The following is a 20541-nucleotide window of genomic DNA, read 5'->3' as shown; positions in this document are numbered from 1 at the left end:
CTCAAGCCCATGTCCAGCTATGTATCTGATCAAATGTCTGACGTTATCTAATAAACAACAACATTATTAGGAGACACCAGGTTGCAAATTCCAGCCAAAACTAGACGAGAGCAAATATTTATAAGAAGTGCTTTTAAGTAGAAAATATTTTTTTAAGTGTCAATTTACAGCAAAAACAAAACACAGTCCAATATATTATTTAAATTCATATTCAAAGATAATATTCTTTCTTTCTTTAACAGGTCTAGATACAGAATGTACAGGATTAAGCACCATTAATGACGCTACATGAAGTCAACAGTACTCGGATTTTTGACATGAACAGAGACGTGAAAAAAGACGAAAGTGCAAATAAAAATACAGGTAATGCTGTAGGCGTTTCGATCCTAAGCTCTGATCTGACGACATATGGAGCCGATCTGTGTGATGCAGCTGGTGACGGCTGGTGGAACCGCTCGTGTGATCTCTCCTCGCCACGACGCCAGAGCCTCCAGAGCGTCTTTGGGGTTACTGGGCGCCAGATCGTAAATGGCGTAGACTGCGGAGAGCTGCACCTCCCACGGCACGCCTGCACACAACATACACAAGCTCAGGACTGGACAAAGAGCTTTCTTATTGGGGAAATAAATAAAAATTACAGATATAATAATAATAATAATAATAATAATAATAATAATAATAATAATTTCACACTTTAATCGCACCTTCTGATATTCCATGTTTCCCAAACAGGTTTATGGCTTTTGCAACATTTTGCACTGACACACACAGTTTCTCCTTCAGCCCCAGTTGCCCAAGTCGTCCTGATGGAGACAGAAATATAAATAAATGACCAAACACTGAATGAAACACAAGCTGCGTCAAAACAGGATTTCTAAGAAAACAAACGTACCGATCAGCCTTAAGACGGCTGCGACACAAATATCTCGCACTGGTGTTTGCTGAGGTCTCGGTTGTGTCACCCAGGCGTTCAGGACCGGCCAAAGCTCTTTCCTGATAAATAAAACATAAGGAGAAAAAGGATATGATGTGTTTAAGTGGTGAATCTGAGATAATCTGAGGAAGGTGGTGAAATGTAAGAAACATCAATACGGCCATTTAAAGTAATCTACTGATGGTCCGGTGAGATGCTGCAGCCCTGATGTACATGCATGAGGTTCTCTCGGTACTCCAGGGGCAGCGTGGTTTAGATGTTTTTATTCTGCTAGCCAGTGGTGCAGACCTGCCCTACACCATCACCTACACCTACACCTGAGCTCTGCATTTAACATGTAGTTGTTTTAATCTCTCTGTAAAAGATTTATGAAATAAAACTAGGTGCCAAAATTAGAAGTGACGTGACATACAGCTAAGTACGGTGACCCATACTCAGAGACTCGGTATGGGCCGAGACTCGAACCCACAACCTTAGGGTTAGGAGTCAGACCCTCTAACCATTAGGCCACGACTTCCCAGATAGAATATTCAGTCCTACCTACAAACCTGTGAATACTACAGCAGGTTTAAAGTGGTCGTGTGTTCCGTACCCTATAATATTGTCATGGGTCCATTTCCAGCCCAGATGTGCACACAGTAGGTCCAGGCTGCAGACGTAATCCCAGGCGGCAGGGCAGAGGTCGTAACCATGACGATCGTGAGTCTGGAACGTCAGAGTGTCATCCTCGTGAAAAGCCTTCAGTATGGTGGTGATCATATCGTGGATGTCACCTGGAGGTCTCTGGGAGGAAATAAAACTTTATTCATAACCAGTTTAATAAACTGCAGTCAAATATATTTTATTATCAGATATTTTATAGAACAGAAGAGATGCTTGTGAACATTCACCAGTAAATACTGCACTATACACTACATGGGGCGGCCTTCGTGGATAGTAACTCAAATCATCTGCACAGGGACTGGATGGAAGGCTAGGTGACCAGACCCCCCACCCCCACCCCACCCTCAGTACCTCCAGCTTCTCACCATGATGGTGCATTTTAAATACACAGTTTGAAGCCCTCCTGAAGACTAAAAGAAGGCTAAACTGACGAGTTGATGATTAGTTCATGGAACTTTAAATTCGTATACAGTTAGAAATGTTATTTAATTTAATTACATTTATCTTCTGTACAAAACCCTCCTCAGTGACCCGAGTGGTAGTTAGTTTCTGTGCATTAGACACATCTTGTGCTGTGCGCTAAATAAAGTTTACACCATATTTGAGAGCCATATTTTTCCGGCTCTGTTCTGACCCGTTAGTAAGGAACTGAGCGCTGCTACAGAACCTCCTGTTTACCTCCTCCCAGTGCAGATACTTGCTGAGGTAGTCTAGTATCTCCCCATCTGCCTTCAGCTTGCTCACTACGTTAATGGCTCGGCCCAAGAAGCTGTCGTGGGACAGAACGGTCGGCCATGTCGTCACCATGAATAACACCAGCTTGGAGGCTTCAGGGAAGTCTGTAACGTAACAAAACAACACCGAGAACCTGACTGAAACATCTAAACAACGCACACGCTACTATATAATTAACACTACTTTAGTTTACCTCGTCAGATAAACGTAAAGGTCAGGACACTCACCTTCTTTTAGTAGACTGTAGGCGAGAGCATGCGCTTTCTGACAGTCTCCTGTCCATCGACACAAGCCGACGTAAACCCTACACAGAGACTGCAGGACGTCGTGTTTCATTACAGCCCTCTCCACCTTGACCTTTGACAAAATGGCCAACATAAACTCCTCTGCTGCGGACTGAAGGAGATGGTACGGAATTAGGAAATGAATACTTTAGTGTAGAAAGAGCTTGTGGAAAGGTTGGGGTCACTACGTACTGCAGGCATCACATAAACCCAACTCCTGACTAAATTAACTTCTGTTGGAACTAGGGCTGGGCAATACGGCCGAAAACTGTATCACGATATCAGTGTGTCATATCGGTCGATATCGATAATTACTGATATTGTTTATGACCCATTTAAAATAAGGACCAGGAGAAAAATATTACATTTAAACCTTTTTATTTTAAACTTCACCTTCCTCTGATCAGAATCCCCTCAGTTATTAAGGTAGAAAAGTCAACAACCAGGAAACCTCCAATAATTATAATTAGAAACGAAGATTAAAAAATATCAAACGTTTTATCGAACACATTTTTTATTGATATCGATAACTTGTCTATCGCGATACATATCGTTATCGTTTTATCGCCCAGCCCTAGTCGGAAGACTCGAAGTTTCAAGACAAACGATTCCTTCCGTCGAATCGTTTTTGAGCAGGTTCAAACACATCAGCTGTGTGAGGTGAAGCTTGTCCCTACGGATCCTTCACTGAAAAGTCATCAGCACAAGTACTTCCTCTAAAAAACAACTATTCAGTATTCGGAGAATTTCTGAATCTAAACTTCATGCACATTAAATAAAACACAAACGCTCACTCACCCGATTCAGACAAAAATCAGAAATGACGCATTTTTCTTCGTCCCTTAGGACGGGAACGTCAGATATCCTCCCAACAAACACGTGACTCCGGATTACAGGCAACACGTCAAAACTAAGGTTACGGAGCTTTTCGAAGGCCCCGGCGATGCGGGACTGTGTGTCAGTGACACTGTTTACAGGTTCACTTTGTGTCCTTGCTGTTTGACTGTTGCTCGATGGCCCAGTAGACGGACAGGACGTTGGCGACGTCACACCGTTACTCTGGTCAGCGTCTCTAACTGGAGGACTGAGACTTACAGGATCAGGTGAACACGTATCAAGTCTCAGCCTTTTGGCACTTTTGGGTAGTAAAACATTTGCACCGATTCTTTTTGCTTTCTGTTCCGTCTTGGTGAAAGCCGTAGACGACGAGTTGATGGTTTTATTCCCTGAGATTGGATTCACAGCAGGTGGAGAAGCTTCGCTTTCATTCGCAGCCCTTCCAAGGTTGACATTCCCCCGTAGAATACTTAGAGTCCTCGCTTGGGCTGAAAGCTCAGGATACATGGTGTCCAGGATCTGCATGGAGTTCTCCTGCGACGCAGAAGAGGACGGGGAGTTTAACGCAGACGAGGGCAGTCTACCTGGGACAGGAAGTGCATGCTTGGGAGTTTCTGATCCAAACTGCAAAGGGGAAGAAGGAACTGCTTGTGATGGTGAAGGGGTAGTTAGAGAAAGTGATGCCTTTACTTCATCTTGAAGGCCAGGATCTGGAGATGGTACGTTAGAATGTTGCTTGAGAGAAAACGGCCCTTCTGTTGATGCCCAGGTAGGCAACTGGATGGTGGGTCTATTTGGAGTAAGGTGCTTCTTAAATTTGGGAGGAGTTGCAGTTAGCGGTAAAACCACTGGAGGTAGAGGAGGACCCATCTCTGTAAGAACCTTACCAATAGATTCTGGAGATTGAGTTGAGGTAAGTGCATTTCTGAAGGCCACAACTGTGAGAGGCAGATTCAGACCAGACAGTTCAGGGGTATTTATTGAAGATGCAGGACAAACATATTGAGATTTATCACTTGGGTCTTTAGATACAGCACCATCTTCTTCTTTCAGTCCTCCATCCATCTTTTCAATGTGGGGGCTAAAAGATTCAGAAAGTACGCGTTCTTCTTGCTCGCTGTGTTCATCAAGAATCGGTAAAGAGTTGTTGTCCTCAGATTCATGGATATTCCTTCTCAGTCCCGTCTCTCGCTCGGCGTCCAACTCCGCGTCGTCTTCGAGAGCTACAGGTTTGCACATATTTATAGGAATGTTATTGTCTTGTAAAGATCCATCATCTTTCTCATTCTCTGGTTGAAGATGATCTTCTTTGGGTTCACAGTTTGTTCCTTCAACATGAACTACAGATTCTTGCTTTTTGTTCGTAGTGACGTCGTCTGCATCTGCTGGTCTCGAGCCGATCCCTCTGACTTTCCTCTTCAGACCCAAGAACTCCTCGTCGTCTGAGGACTCATCAGATGTAACGCCGTTCATCTTACTACAGGATTCACCGTCTCCTGCACCGCAGCCTGTCGAGCACGTCTCAGAGATGTTTACCTGCTGTGAAGAATCTTCTCTGTCGTTACAGCATGCGTTGGGTTCTTCACCGTCTGCATTACACTGCTGTTTAGTGATAACCTGATTTGTACGTTCTTCCTCGGTGTTCAGCCGAGATTCTGCTGTGATCACGTTAACCTGCTCCTCCTCGGTTTCGGGATGTGAACCTGCTGTTGCGAGTGTAGAAGCTTCAGAGTTCTTGCACATGTTTTCTTCTTGCATCTCTTGGCTCTCTGTCAGAACGTTCTGAGGGCTCATGTTCTCAGTATCAGGAGAGACTGATGATGGTTCCATACTCTGTTGTTTACCTGGAGACAAACACACAGGTGAAACTTCTACGCTATCTTCCGAAGGTTTTGGCTCTGTGGACTGTGATTTTTTGCCATCTTCAGCGTCTGAAATTGAACCTTCTTTCTGACTCGAGTCGATCTCCATCTCGGCCTGAAACACACAGCACACGATCCACATTCGGAAACTATGAAGGTTTACAGATCATCAACATCGCAATCATACAAGAGATCAGAACTAAACCTTTCTAATGACTTCAGCTACTGTATCATTCATTCATCTTCTACCGCTTATCTGAACTACCTCGGGTCACGGGGAGCCTGTGCCTATCTCAGGCGTCATCGGGCATCGAGGCAGGATACACCCTGGACGGAGTGCCAACCCATCACAGGGCACACACACACTCTCATTCACTCACACACTCACACACACACACACTACGGACAATTTCCCAGAGATGCCAATCAACCTACCATGCATGTCTTTGGACCGGGGGAGGAAACCGGAGTACCCGGAGGAAACCCCCGAGGCACTGGGAGAACATGCAAACTCCACACACACAAGGTGGAGGCGGGAATCGAACCCCCGACCCTGGAGGTGTGAGGCGAACATGCTAACCACTAAGCCACTGTGTCCCCCCCCATTTTTTTGGACATTACTCTATAAACCTGATGATGTTTTTGTAAATAATATTTAGCATAAAAATAAAATCAGACTCACTTCATGCTGAACGACACATAAACAAACAAACAAACAAACAAACAAACAAATAAACAAATAAAGATAGGATGACTATAAAGGATTACCAAGTCATCAGGAGGCAGTGGAGACAGAGCAGCAGGTAAAGGACAAGAGAGACTGAGGAACTCCCAAATGTCAAGGGTCTTACTGCCGTTTCCTTCCTCTAACACGTGATCGTCTTTATTTAGTGACAAATCACCGACTTCATCGGCCTTCAAACTGCTTTTATCTCCATCCACAGACTCCAAACTTCTTTTCTTCTTCCTGCCCATGTTCTTTATCTTCTCCCCTTCACCTGGACTGCACCTATCTGCTAACGGAGACTCGGGTCCGCTTTCTTCCGGAGACGCTTCGGCTCCTTTTGGACTCGAGGCGGTTGACTGAGGCACAGAATTTCTAAAGGAACACGGAGGAGATCCTGAAGGTCTGAACATTAAGTGCTGATTGTCTGTGGATTGGGAGATTAATGTTAGTTTGTGAGCAGCAGCACAAACAGCGTAAGTCTGAAGTCTGTGTAAGTGATTACCGTTTAAGTCCAAATGTCCTGGGGTCTTAGACTGAGGGTCCACACAGTGCCACACGTCCTGAAGAAGGCTCCAGATTTTAGCTACAAATGACAAAAGTAATAAAAATAAAGTGAAGTGACACATCCAAAGTGCACACACACACACACACACACACACACACACACACCGTGAACACACACACCGTGAACACACACACCGTGAACACACACACCGTGAACACACACACACACACCGTGAACTCACATACACACTGTGAACTCACACACACACACCGTGAACTCACACACACACACACACACACCGTGAACACACACACACACCGTGAACACACAAAACACACACACACACACCGTGAACACACACACACACACCGTGAACACACACACACCGTGAACAAACACACACACACACACACACACACACACCGTGAACACACACACACACACACACACACACACACCGTGAACACACACACACACCGTGAACACACACACACACCATGAACACACACACACACCGTGAACACACACACACACACCGTGAAAACACACACACACACCGTGAAAACACACACACACACACACCGTGAACACACACACCGTGAACACACACACCGTGAACACACACACACACACACACACACACACCGTGAACACACACACACACACACACACCGTGAACACACACACCGTGAACACACACACCGTGAACACACACACACACACACCGTGAACACACACACACACCGTGAACACACACACACACACACCGTGAACACACACACCGTGAACACACACACCGTGAACACACACACCGTGAACACACACACACAGTGTACACACACACACAGTGTACACACACACACAGTGTACACACACACACAGTGTACACACACACACACATCGTGAACACACACACACACCGTGAAAACACACACACACACACCGTGAACACACACACACACACACCGTGAACACACACACACACACACACACACCATGAACACACACACACACACACCGTGAACACACACACTGTGAACACACACACTGTGAACACACACACTGTGAACACACACACACACGCACACTGTGAACACACATACACCCGCACACACACACATACACCCGCACACACACACATACACCCGCACACACACACATACACCCACACACACACACATACACCCGCACACACACACATACACTCGCACACACCCGCACGCACGCGCACACACCCGCACGCACGCGCACACACCCGCACGCACGCGCACACACCCGCACGCACGCGCACACACCCGCACGCACGCGCACACACCCGCACGCACGCGCACACACCCGCACGCACGCGCGCACACCCGCACGCACGCGCGCACACCCGCACGCACGCACACACGAGCGCGCACACACACACGCGCGCACACACACACGCGCGCACACACACACGCGCGCACACACACACGCGCGCACACACACGCGCGCGCACACACACGCGCGCACACACACACGCGCGCACACACACACGCGCGCACACACACACGCGCGCACACACACACGCGCGCACACACACACGCGCGCACACACACACGCGCGCACACACACACGCGCGCACACACACACGCGCGCACACACACACGCGCGCACACACACACGCGCGCACACACACACGCACGCACACACACACGCACGCACACACACGCGCGCACACACACACGCGCACACACACACGCGCACACACACACGCGCACACACTACAGGATTTCTACAGTGAAGACAAATAAAGATACAGAATAAAATAAATACCTTTGTTAACTTTGGGCTGGTCCTCAGTTTGTGTAGACGAACATCTCGTCTCTGTAATGACAACCACGTCGTTATGACACAGTCACAGTAAATAACACACACATTATGTCTCAGATGTCAGCCTCACCTTTGTTTAACTCTTTTTCCAAAGTTACAAGTTTTTCCTGTAAAGTTAAAAAAAAATCATCAACTGCTAAATACATCATAAACCTTTCTGTATCTGTTCTAATGAACATCAAACATTAAAGGTGCGGTCTCTGTCGGACAGAAACGCTTCAGACAACCGAGTCGGGACGACAAACTAAACAAAAACAAAACAAACGTGTAGCCAATGAGCAGAAAGGGGCGGGGCTTGTTGATATGGGTGGAGAGAGTGTTCGGTGCGCGTGTGTGACATTAGCAGAAAGTGGTTTTAACATCGACATGGAGGATAAAGACAAAGAAAGAAAGAGAAGAAAGACTTACGATAAGGACAAGCAGTAGGACGTGTTAATATAGGATCAGCTTTCCAGCGCTGGAGAGAACTGAAGGAGCAGGAAGTTGGCCACATATTCACAGGTTGGAGTTTCCCGAGTCAATAACTCCTGAGCTAAACGCTGTTACTACACAAATAACACCTCTTTTCTATCGTAGTAATGTAGAGAGGCAGCTACAACCGCGTTTTGTGTAGTAACAGCGTTTAGCTCAGGAGTTATCGACTCGGGAAACTCCGACCTGTGAATATGTGGCCGACTTTACTTAAGACGCCGAGGCGCTTTTTTCCTTCTCGATAGGTGAGTAACGTTGGTTTTGCTTTGTTACACAGAACTAATATATGCCTTTGTCCTTTACATCATTATGCTTGTGTGGCATTTTTGCTTGTTTGTTTATCTGCAATCGTATTGTTCTTCCCTTCAGCTATGATAAAGACACGTTTCTTTCTGTTAGTCGTCTGGGTTACGTATGTATGTGTGGGCGGAGCTATCGATACAGGGGTGGGACCCGTTTGGGTTAGGGGCGTGTTTGTTTTGGTGATTTTATGTCAACATTGGCTTTAAAACAACAGAGACCGCACCTTTAAATTAATTCAGTATTGAATAAATATCAAACAGAAAAGTTTAAACCTCTGTTAATCTCATGCTTTTTTCGAGGTGACAGTTTTTGCTCTTCAGGTCTCGGACCATGTGAGATTGCTTGAGGTTCGTGTCTGTAATAATAATAATAACGTTATATATTAATGACAACAGAAGATGCAGTAAAAAGCTTCTCAGGTCAGAGTAGATCATCACACAGGGATAAATACCTTCAAGTGCCAACAGCTGATTTTCAAGATTGCTTTTTCTGAAAAACAAAGAAACAAAATGATGGATGTAAATATGGTCCTTATGTTCAGGAGATGTTTCTGTTCCTTTAAATACTTACAGAATAAGTGCCTTAGCATTCTGCAGCTTCAGGTTCTCCACCTCCTCCACTATCTGTTCAGTCAGCCTCAGAGACTCCTTCAGAAACGAAACGAACATCAGATTAACGTCACATTACAGGGCCTTTTTACACCCGGTCACTTCCTGCGTTTTCTGTGATCTGATATCTACCCGACGGTAAAAAGACCAGGTCTAAATGCCCTCTGAAACGTTTTGGAGACGGATATAAACCCGATGGTACAAACCCCTTCAGGAGGTGGTCTGGGACGCGTTACAGATGAAACTGGACAGGTGTAAATGAATGTGGTTGTTCGAGCCACATACGTCAGCGCTAAACTCCTCCCAAACGGAACTACGTCACTCGCAGGTGACCTTTCACCCAGGCGTCTCGTCGGGTCTTAAAACGCGCTGCTGCCGCCAGCGAAAACGCAGCAAACCGTAAACGCTGTTTTTTGTAGCATAAACGTCGTAACCGGTTTTTACGTCTTCTTTTTGATCGCGGTCTGAAAACCACAGACACCAAAGTGTGTTCTGTTACAGTTACCCCGGAAATGAGGGCAAATATATTAGCATTGTGGGCGGGAGCAGAAAGATGGGATCGATATCCGATTCGCCGAGACGCGTTTATGTGGTCTGATGTAAATGGGACAGTTTTAACAAATCAGATAGACATCGGATCAGAGACAACACAGGAAGTGACCGGGTGTAAACAGGTCCTGTGACGTTTCAGTAGAACCACAAGCCCAGTTCCTCACCTGAGTTCTCTGCAGGTCACTTTCTAACATTTGCTTCTCCGACTTCAGCCTAGTATTTTCTACAGCGAGTGTGTGTGCTGCATCTGACAGGAGACAAACAGGTAGTCACACAGAGCACATTACAGTCAGTGTCTAACGTAGAAATTATAAAGTACAGATAATTAATTAAAATATCATCAAATAAGAAGATTTAAAGCATCAAAAATGTCACATGCCACAAATTTGTTTTGTTATTTAAATATAAAGAACTGCATCAAAACTTCACAGAAAGTTCTGCACTGTGTTACAGACGTTGTGTCTGGTGACTTATTCGTACCTTCTGACTTCTTGACAGCTTCCTCAAGCTTCGAGTTCCTGAGAAGATAAAACAACCTTAGCTACAGATCTACTGATAAACATGACGTTAACTAACGACCAGTGTGACTAAAACTTCAGTCTTACGTAGCGAGTGCCTCAATGTTCTCTTCTCTCAAACGGTCAACTGCCTCAGATTTCTCCTGAAACTCTCTCAAGGCAGCCTTAAAATGTGAGGAGAGACATGCACCAATATTAATGAACAGAAGTATAACAGAGAGAGAGAGAAAGAGAGAGAGAGAGAGCGAAAGAGAGAAATTGAGAGGGAGCGAAAGAGAGAGACAGAGAGAGAGAGACAGCAAGAGAGAGAGACAGAGAGAGAGAAAGCGAGAGATACAGAGAGAGAGAGAGAGACAGAGAGAAAGAGAGAGACAGACAGAGAGAGAGAGAGAGAAAGAGAGAGGGGGGAGTGGGGAGACAGAGAGACATAGAGAGCAAGAGAGAGAGAGAGAGAGATACAGAGGGGGAGAGGGACAGCGAGAGAGAGAGACAGACAGAGAGAGAGACAGAGACAGACAGACAGAGAGAGAGACAGACAGACAGAGAGAGAGAGAGACAGAGGGGAGAGAGAGAGTGAGACACAGAGAGAGGGACAGCGAGAGAGACAGAGAGAGAGACAGAGGGGGGGAGAGAGTGGGGGGGGGACAGAGAGAGACAGACAGAGAGAGATAGAGAGAAAGAGAGAGAGAGAGAGAGAGAGAGAGAGAGAGAGAGAGACACATGAACATCTTTACAAGGTGATTTATTTATACAGTACAAATTTCAGCCAAAGTCTAAACCTTAAGTTGATCAGACAAACTGCAGCTTTAAGGAACCAGACGAGTGTTTTCTCAGTGTGACCTTTAACCCCTACGTCACCTTGGTTTCCTGGAGCTCAGCTCTGACTGCCTCGAACTCGGTGGTCTGCCTTTGTAATGGGCCGAGTTTCAGCAGCACCTCGTCCAGCTCTTTGTGCAGCTTAGCGCTCTCTCTGTATGGGAGAAGGTCAAGCATCAAAACCTTTACTCATGTGTTTACTGTACTGGGGCAATTCTACAGTACTGGGGCAATTCTACAGTACTGGGGCAATTCTACTGTACTGGGGCAATTCTACAGTACTGGGGCAATTCTACTGTACTGGGGCAATTCTTTAGTTGTGTGTCAGTCAGAACATTTGGGTTGGAGATCAGAAGAACATTTTATCTCCTGAAGGAAGAAACCAGACAAGAACGAGCTGAAACCTTCACATCCAACAGCGTGATGATGTCACAGAGTACAGCCAAAAATATTAGGGCTTTTACTTAGTGTGTTTCAGTACGTTCTCTCACCTACAGACTGAATCTTTTCATTACAGCTGACATGCTGATGCTTTCTTCTCAGACCCAAACGTCAGGTTATTTAACCAGTCTTATGTTTGATATAAAAATCAAGTGGCTCCCAGATAAAAAGTGAATAATGAGGCACAAATTCCTTAAAATTAAAAAAAAAAAAAAAGTCTTACCTTTGAGATTTCTGCAGCTGTAATCAACTGTTAAGGAAACTGACAGTCCAGTAACATCGATGACATAATATTAATGTACAGATGTGTTTATTACACCTAAAGTTCATATTCATCTTCTACCGCTTATCCAAACTTCTCGGGTCACGGGGAGCCTGTGCCTATCTCAGGCGTCATCGGGCATCGAGGCAGGATACACCCTGGACGGAGTGCCAACCCATCACAGGGCACACACACACTCTCATTCACTCACACACACACACACACTACGGACAATTTTCCAGAGATGCCAATCAACCTACCATGCATGTCTTTGGACCGGGGGAGGAAACCGGAGTACCCGGAGGAAACCCCCGAGGCACGGGGAGAACATGCAAACTCCACACACACAAGGTGGAGGTGGGAATCGAACCCCCGACCCTGGAGGTGTGAGGTGAACGTGCTAACCGCTAAGACACCGTGCCTACAATCCTACATTGGGCATCTAATGAGTGAAGACAGACAGGATCCTTATTAGAGGCAAAGCAATAATAGGAACCGCTAAAGACTGGACGCTCTTGTGTGCGCACACACACACACACACACACACACACACACACACACACACACACACACACACACACACACAGAGGAAGTAGATTCCCAGAGCAGAAACAATGTACCGTACGGAGTTTAACACAAATTCTCTCACTGTTACAACACAGATTATTGTTTTGTTAGTTTTAGTTTTGACCCTTTAGCCCGAGTTCCGTCATGTTTTATGTAACATAAAGGTCCTGAAGGAACGTCGTTTCATCTCACCATCACTGAAATGACCATAAAAGCCTCTTTACTTCTGATTCTGGTGTCAAATTGGTGCTCATGTGGACAACAGCTTGTCCAGGTCTTTACAATTCCACCCATAGCTAGTGATGTAGTGCTTATGGTGCATAAAGGATATCGTCACACTTCTCTTTATACTCGGACAACAGAAGGCTGAAACAGAGAAACACAACACTAATGAGTGAATCAGTCGCTTCAGGTACAAATTCATTACTGCTCTTTAGTAACATTTGGAGACAACAGAAGTCCTTTAAATGGCCAAAAGTTTGTTGACATCTGACTTAATTTAACCCAACTGTATTTGTCCCTTAAACTGTTTATACAAAGTTGAAGCACACAGTTATACAGGATGTTTCTCTGTGCGGTAGCCTTGTGGTTTCCCTTAACTACCAGCATGAAGACATGAACCCTGACCCCAACCCCACTGTGCCCTACGATTCCGTGTTCATTGCCTGATGTTGAATCACTTCGGTTTGACGGTCAGGTGTCCACAAACTTTTGACCAGGGTATGTAAAGAAATTACTCAAGTACCATTTCACTAGATGGCATTTTTTTTTAAAACTCAGGTGAGTGTGTGTGTGTGTGTGTGTGTGTGTTATAGTGTATTATACTTTAATGTTATTATACTTTAATGTTATTATACTTTAACACTATTATACTTTAATGTTATTATACTTTAATGTTATTATACTTTAATGTTATTATACTTTAACGCTATTATACTTTAACACTATTATACTTTAACACTATTATACTTTAACACTATTATACTTTAACACTATTATACTTTAACACTATTATACTTTAATGTTATTATACTTTAATGTTATTATACTTTAATGTTATTATACTTTAATGTTATTATACTTTAACACTATTATACTTTAACACTATTATACTTTAACGCTATTATACTTTAACGCTATTATACTTTAACACTATTATACTTTAACACTATTATACTTTAATGTTATTATACTTTAATGTTATTATACTTTAATGTTATTATACTTTAACGCTATTATACTTTAACACTATTATACTTTAACACTATTATACTTTAACACTATTATACTTTAACGCTATTATACTTTAACACTATTATACTTTAATGTTATTATACTTTAATGTTATTATACTTTAATGTTATTATACTTTAATTATACCACCGCAGTGACTGCAACAACTACCGAGGCATATCCCTCCTCAGCATCGTTGGAAAGGCTTTCGCCAGTGTTGTCCTGACGCGCCTGCAGACCCTAGCCACCCATATCTACCCAGAGTCCCAGTGTGGTTTCCGAGCCGGCCGGTCAACTGTAGACATGATCTTCTCACTACGACAGCTACAGGAGAAGTGTCATGAGCAGCAGATGCCCCTCTACATTGCCTTCATAGACCTGACCAAGGCGTTTGACCTGGTCAGCCGGAGTGGACTCTTCAGGCTCCTACAGAAGGTCGGCTGCCCCCCACGACTGCTGGCTATCATAAGATCATTCCACGAGAACATGTACAGCACAGTGTGCTTCAATGGCGCAACATCGGAGGCCTTCCCAGTTAGCAGTGGAGTGAAGCAAGGCTGTGTCCTTGCACCGACGCTTTTTGCTATCTTCTTCTCCATACTCCTCCAATACGCCTTTAAGGACTGCAGCGAGGGCGTGTACATCCACACCAGAACTGATGGCAAGCTGTTTAACATCGCCCGTCTTCGTGCTAAGACCAAAGTCACAGAGGTTCTCATCCGTGAATTGCTCTTCGCCGACGATGCAGCCTTGACATCACACACGGAAGATGGATTGCAGAAACTGGTATGTCGCTTCTCCCACACCTGCAAGGAGTTTGGACTGACCATCAGTCTGAAGAAGACTAACGTAATGGTGCAGGACGCAGACTCCCCTCCCACCATTGACATCGAGGGGTATAACTTGCAAGTTGTTGAGAACTATACATACCTTGGGTCCACCATCTCCAATTCGCTCTCCGTTGATACTGATGTGAACGGCCGGATTGCCAAAGCATCAGCAGTTATGGCCAGATTGAACCAGAGGGTCTGGAACAACCACAACCTCACTGAGAAGACCAAACTGCGCATCTACCAGGCCTGTGTGCTCAGCACACTCCTCTACAGCAGCGAGGCATGGACCACCTATGCCAGTCACGAGGTGAAACTCAACAGCTTCCACCTGAGATGCTTGCGGCGCATTCTACGTATCCAGTGGCAGGACAAAGTACCCAACACAGAGGTTCTGGAACGCACCGGCATGAATAGCATGTTCACCATTCTCAGTGAGAGGCGCCTTCGTTGGCTCGGCCATGTTAGGAGAATGGACCCGGGTCGCATACCCAAGGACCTGCTGTACGGCGAGCTAGCAGAAGGTGCACGACTGACCGGGCGGCCACGTCTGCGGTACAAAGATGTCTGCAAAAAGGACATGAAGATGGCCAACATCAACGTAAACAATTGGGAGAGCTGTGCTGACGACCGCCCTGCCTGGCGTCTTGCTGTCAGACTGGGCGCTCAGAAAGCCGAGGAGGTGAGAAACACAAACCTCGCTGCAAAGAGAGCAGGAGGAAGGCAAACCAACAACAGCCTCAGCAAGCATCAGCATTTACCTGCAGCAAGTGCAACAGAGACTGTCAATCCAGGATCGGACTTTTCAGCCACTCGCGAAGGTGCAGATAGGACACCTTAACCGGAAGCTACACCATCGTCTCTTGAAGACGGACGGATGCCGAAGAGAGAGATTATACTTTAACACTATTATACTTTAATGTTATTATACTTTAATGTTATTATAATTTAACACTATTATACTTTAATGTTATTATACTTTAATGTAATTATACTTTAACGCTATTATACTTTAACACTATTATACTTTAATGTTATTATACTTTAATGTAATTATAATTTAATGTAATTATACTTTAATGTAATTATACATTAACAATATTATACTTTAATGTTATTATACTTTAATGTAATTATAATTTAATGTTATTATACTTTAATGTTATTATAATTTAACACTATTATAATTTAACACTATTATACTTTAACACTATTATACTTTAATGTTATGAGACAAATACCACAATGTGAATGAGACCTTTGGTCACGCAGCACGTGCACACACGTGATGTAGCCTGTGTGAACCTTCTACTTACTCTGTGTCTATGATCTTCTGTTTCAGTGCCAATAAAGCAGCCACATACTCATCCAGGCTCTGAAACACACACACAGGTGAAAACTGAATGAATTTATCCGTTATTCATCACAAATAAATTAACAACCTAATTTATAAATGTCTTCAGACTTATCGTGCTGTTTTGAGCATTAATTTCCCTGGAATCAGCTTTTAAACACCAGCAGTGATGTGAACTAGAGAACTGTGACTGTTAACGCCTTCTTATTATCCAATAAAGTTATAAATAAAGGGGATCTGGCAACCACACTCAGTGTACAACACAGTCCACAACACAGTCCCCTATGCCACAGTCCACTACGCCACAGTCCACAGTCTGCTACGCCAAGGTCTACTACAGTCTAGTACACAGTCTACTACACCACAGTCTACTACAGTCTAGTACACAGTCTACTACACCACAGTCTACTACACCACAGTCTACTACACCACAGTAAACAGTCTACTATAGTCTAGTACACAGTCTACTACACCACAGTCTACTACAGTCTAGTAAACAGTCTACTACACCAGTCTACTATAGTCTAGTACACAGTCTACTACACCACAGTCTACTACACCACAGTCTACTATAGTCTAGTACACAGTCTACTACACCACAGTCTACTACACCACAGTCTACTATAGTCTAGTACACAGTCTACTACACCACAGTCTACTACACCACAGTCTACTACACCACAGTCTACTATAGTCTAGTACACAGTCTACTACACCACAGTCTACTACACCACAGTCTACTATAGTCTAGTACACAGTCTACTACACCACAGTCTACTACACCACAGTCTACTATAGTCTAGTACACAGTCTACTACACCACAGTCTACTACACCAGTCTACTACAGTCTAGTACACAGTCTACTACACCACAGTCTACTACACCACAGTCTACTACACCACAGTCTACTACACCACAGTAAACAGTCTACTACAGTCTAGTACACAGTCTACTACACCACAGTCTACTACACCACAGTCTACTACAGTCTAGTAAACAGTCTACTATACCAGTCTACTATAGTCTAGTACACAGTCTACTACACCACAGTCTACTACACCACAGTCTACTACACCACAGTAAACAGTCTACTACAGTCTAGTACACAGTCTACTACACCACAGTCTACTACACCAGTCTACTATAGTCTAGTACACAGTCTACTACACCACAGTCTACTACACCACAGTCTACTATAGTCTAGTACACAGTCTACTACACCACAGTCTACTACACCACAGTCTACTATAGTCTAGTACACAGTCTACTACACCACAGTCTACTACACCACAGTCTACTACACCACAGTCTACTACAGTCTAGTAAACAGTCTACTACACCACAGTCTACTACAGTCTAGTAAACAGTCTACTACACCACAGTCTACTACAGTCTAGTAAACAGTCTACTACACCACAGTCTACTATAGTCTAGTACACAGTCTACTACACCACAGTCTACTACACCACAGTCTACTATAGTCTAGTACACAGTCTACTACACCACAGTCTACTACACCACAGTCTACTACACCACAGTCTACTATAGTCTAGTACACAGTCTACTACACCACAGTCTACTACAGTCTAGTAAACAGTCTACTACACCACAGTCTACTACAGTCTAGTAAACAGTCTACTACACCACAGTCTACTACAGTCTAGTAAACAGTCTACTACACCACAGTCTACTACACCAGTCTACTATAGTCTAGTAAACAGTCTACTACACCACAGTCTACTACACCACAGTCTACTACACCACAGTCTACTACAGTCTAGTAAACAGTCTACTACACCACAGTCTACTACACCACAGTCTACTATAGTCTAGTAAACAGTCTACTACACCACAGTCTACTACAGTCTAGTAAACAGTCTACTACACCACAGTCGACTACACCACAGTCGACTACACCACAGTCGACTACACCACAGTCTACTACACCACAGTAAACAGTCTACTACACCACAGTCTACTACACCACAGTCTACTACACCACAGTCTACTACACCACAGTCTATTACAGTGTAGTAAACAGTCTACTACACCACAGTCTACTACAGTCTAGTACACAGTCTACTACAGTTTAGTAAACAGTCTACTACACCACAGTCGACTACACCACAGTCTACTACACCACAGTCTACTACAGTCTAGTAAACAGTCTACTACACCACAGTCTACTACAGTCTAGTACACAGTCTACTACACCACAGTCTACTACACCACAGTCTACTACACCACAGTCTACTACACCACAGTCTACTACAGTCTAGTACACAGTCTACTACACCACAGTCTACTACAGTCTAGTACACAGTCTACTACACCACAGTCTACTACACCACAGTCTACTACAGTCTAGTAAACAGTCTACTACACCACAGTCGACTACACCACAGTCTACTACACCACAGTCTACTACAGTCTAGTACACAGTCTACTACACCACAGTCTACTACACCACAGTCGACTACACCACAGTCGACTACACCACAGTCTACTACACCACAGTCTACTACAGTCTAGTACACAGTCTACTACACCACAGTCTACTACACCACAGTCGACTACAGTGTAGTAAACAGTCTACTACACCACAGTCGACTACACCACAGTCTACTACACCCTTACTTTCTCTCTGCCTTCAGTGGTCGTGTTGCCCCTGACAGGTCACGTGACCAGCTATGGCAATAATACTGAGCTGGTGCAGGTAAAGAGCAGGTCAGCAGTGTAATTAGCCCCCGGGGCTTTAAATGAACACAGCAACACAACAGTAGTATAAATAAATAAATAAATAAATCAGTGCCTGTGTTGATGTGAACGCACCTGATTTAAAACAGCGCAGTTTTGACAAGTGCCAGAAGAAGCTTCTGAGGCGATTCCTGCGGCTCCTGACTGGTTCACCCCCGGCATCATGGTACAGATTTATCACTAAAACTAAACAAAACACGACTCAGAAACTCCGATATGTCCAAAACAACACACAAACCACAACAACACCGTGCATCATGGAAACGTAGGGCAACACGAGGGCTGTTAGGGCCCCACAGCGTCAAAGACCCGGGCTGCCCTTTACAATGCCTGATTAGAAAATATCTCTCTCTCTCTCTCTCTCTCTCTCTCTCTCTCTCTCTCTCTCTCTCTCTCTCTCTCTCTCTCTCTCTCTCTCTCTCTCTCTCTGTGTGTGTGTCTGTGTGTGTGTTCTGTCTGATTTGGTCTATTACTCTGTAAATAAATATCACTGTAGAATGGCCTCATTGGCGTCCCACATTAAGGAATGACAATGTTTACGTTTATGTTTTGACAAAATACTCAATAATAAAATCCACAAATAAAATATGATTTTTAATGTAAAATTAAAGTAGATTTTGCAAACGCAAGCGGTGATAATAATTTAGATTTTTCTTCTTTTTACATTTGGCACTTTATGTTTTTACTCAGTAGGCGGGGCTTACAGGAAGGCGTTCATCTCACATTCCTATTGGTCGACTGATTGTAACCACGCCCCCTCCTGGCGTTCTCACTTTACAATAGCGGTTAGTTTAAAACCTGATGTAACGAAGACGTTCCTTTGTGTGATAAAGAAATATAAGTAAATAATTCAGTTGCTACGCAGATTGTTATTAGCTTTATTTATTTTCCTGCAGTCGCACAGTAGGCGTGGCTAACTGTGTGGGCGTGGTTAACTGCGTGACTGACTGCTTCTTATGACGTCACATACATTTTTTGGTGAGATTGTGACTTGTAAACATTACAGACCTCAGATCAGAGAAACGCTTCTCTAATCATTTATCATAGCAAAGACATAAATAACCACAGACACATGCATATGACCTGAAGGACGTGATGAAGCAGATGGGATTCTAATGTGTGTGTGTGTGTGTGTGTATTGTGTAAAGTGGGTTCATGCACAGGAAATAACAACAGGAAGTAACAACAGGAAGTATCCAAATACATGATTAAAAGAAGGAAAAAGAAAAGCAATAAAATTAAGACTTAGTTGTTTAATTAAAAAGTAATTGTTCTGGGTTAGGGTTAGACGTCCTGTATGGTCGTCATCCCAAACTGCTGAGAGAATTCATTGTGTCTTCACTCTTACTCTTTATTGTGCTGCACCATCAGCAGCTTCCTGATGACAGGTTGTTGGGGCACAAAAACCCAACACAATCATAGCA

The 20541-nt window shown here is 44.2% G+C and overlaps 1 protein-coding gene across 1 annotated transcript; it reads right to left on the bottom strand.

Moving 5' to 3' along the window:
• Positions 1–115: 115 nt before the first annotated feature.
• Positions 116–19427, bottom strand: ice1 (KIAA0947-like (H. sapiens)). Its single transcript, XM_027162108.2, has 22 exons — positions 19193–19427; positions 16322–16380; positions 13274–13308; positions 12337–12355; positions 11715–11826; positions 10944–11020; positions 10819–10856; positions 10503–10585; positions 9749–9825; positions 9630–9667; positions 9451–9533; positions 8475–8511; positions 8348–8398; positions 6545–6625; positions 6084–6466; positions 3415–5430; positions 2560–2728; positions 2276–2436; positions 1527–1717; positions 893–993; positions 705–803; positions 116–568 (listed from the first exon to the last, which is right to left on the bottom strand). Exons 1-22 carry the CDS (start codon positions 19280–19282, stop codon positions 387–389), a joined length of 4182 nt encoding a protein of 1393 aa, XP_027017909.2. The 5' UTR covers positions 19283–19427; the 3' UTR covers positions 116–386.
• Positions 19428–20541: the final 1114 nt, after the last annotated feature.

This window comes from Tachysurus fulvidraco, chromosome 3 (genome assembly GCF_022655615.1).
Source record: "Tachysurus fulvidraco isolate hzauxx_2018 chromosome 3, HZAU_PFXX_2.0, whole genome shotgun sequence".
In the NCBI taxonomy this organism is placed as follows: domain Eukaryota; kingdom Metazoa; phylum Chordata; class Actinopteri; order Siluriformes; family Bagridae; genus Tachysurus; species Tachysurus fulvidraco.
This window is presented reverse-complemented; position numbering and strand designations above follow the sequence as displayed.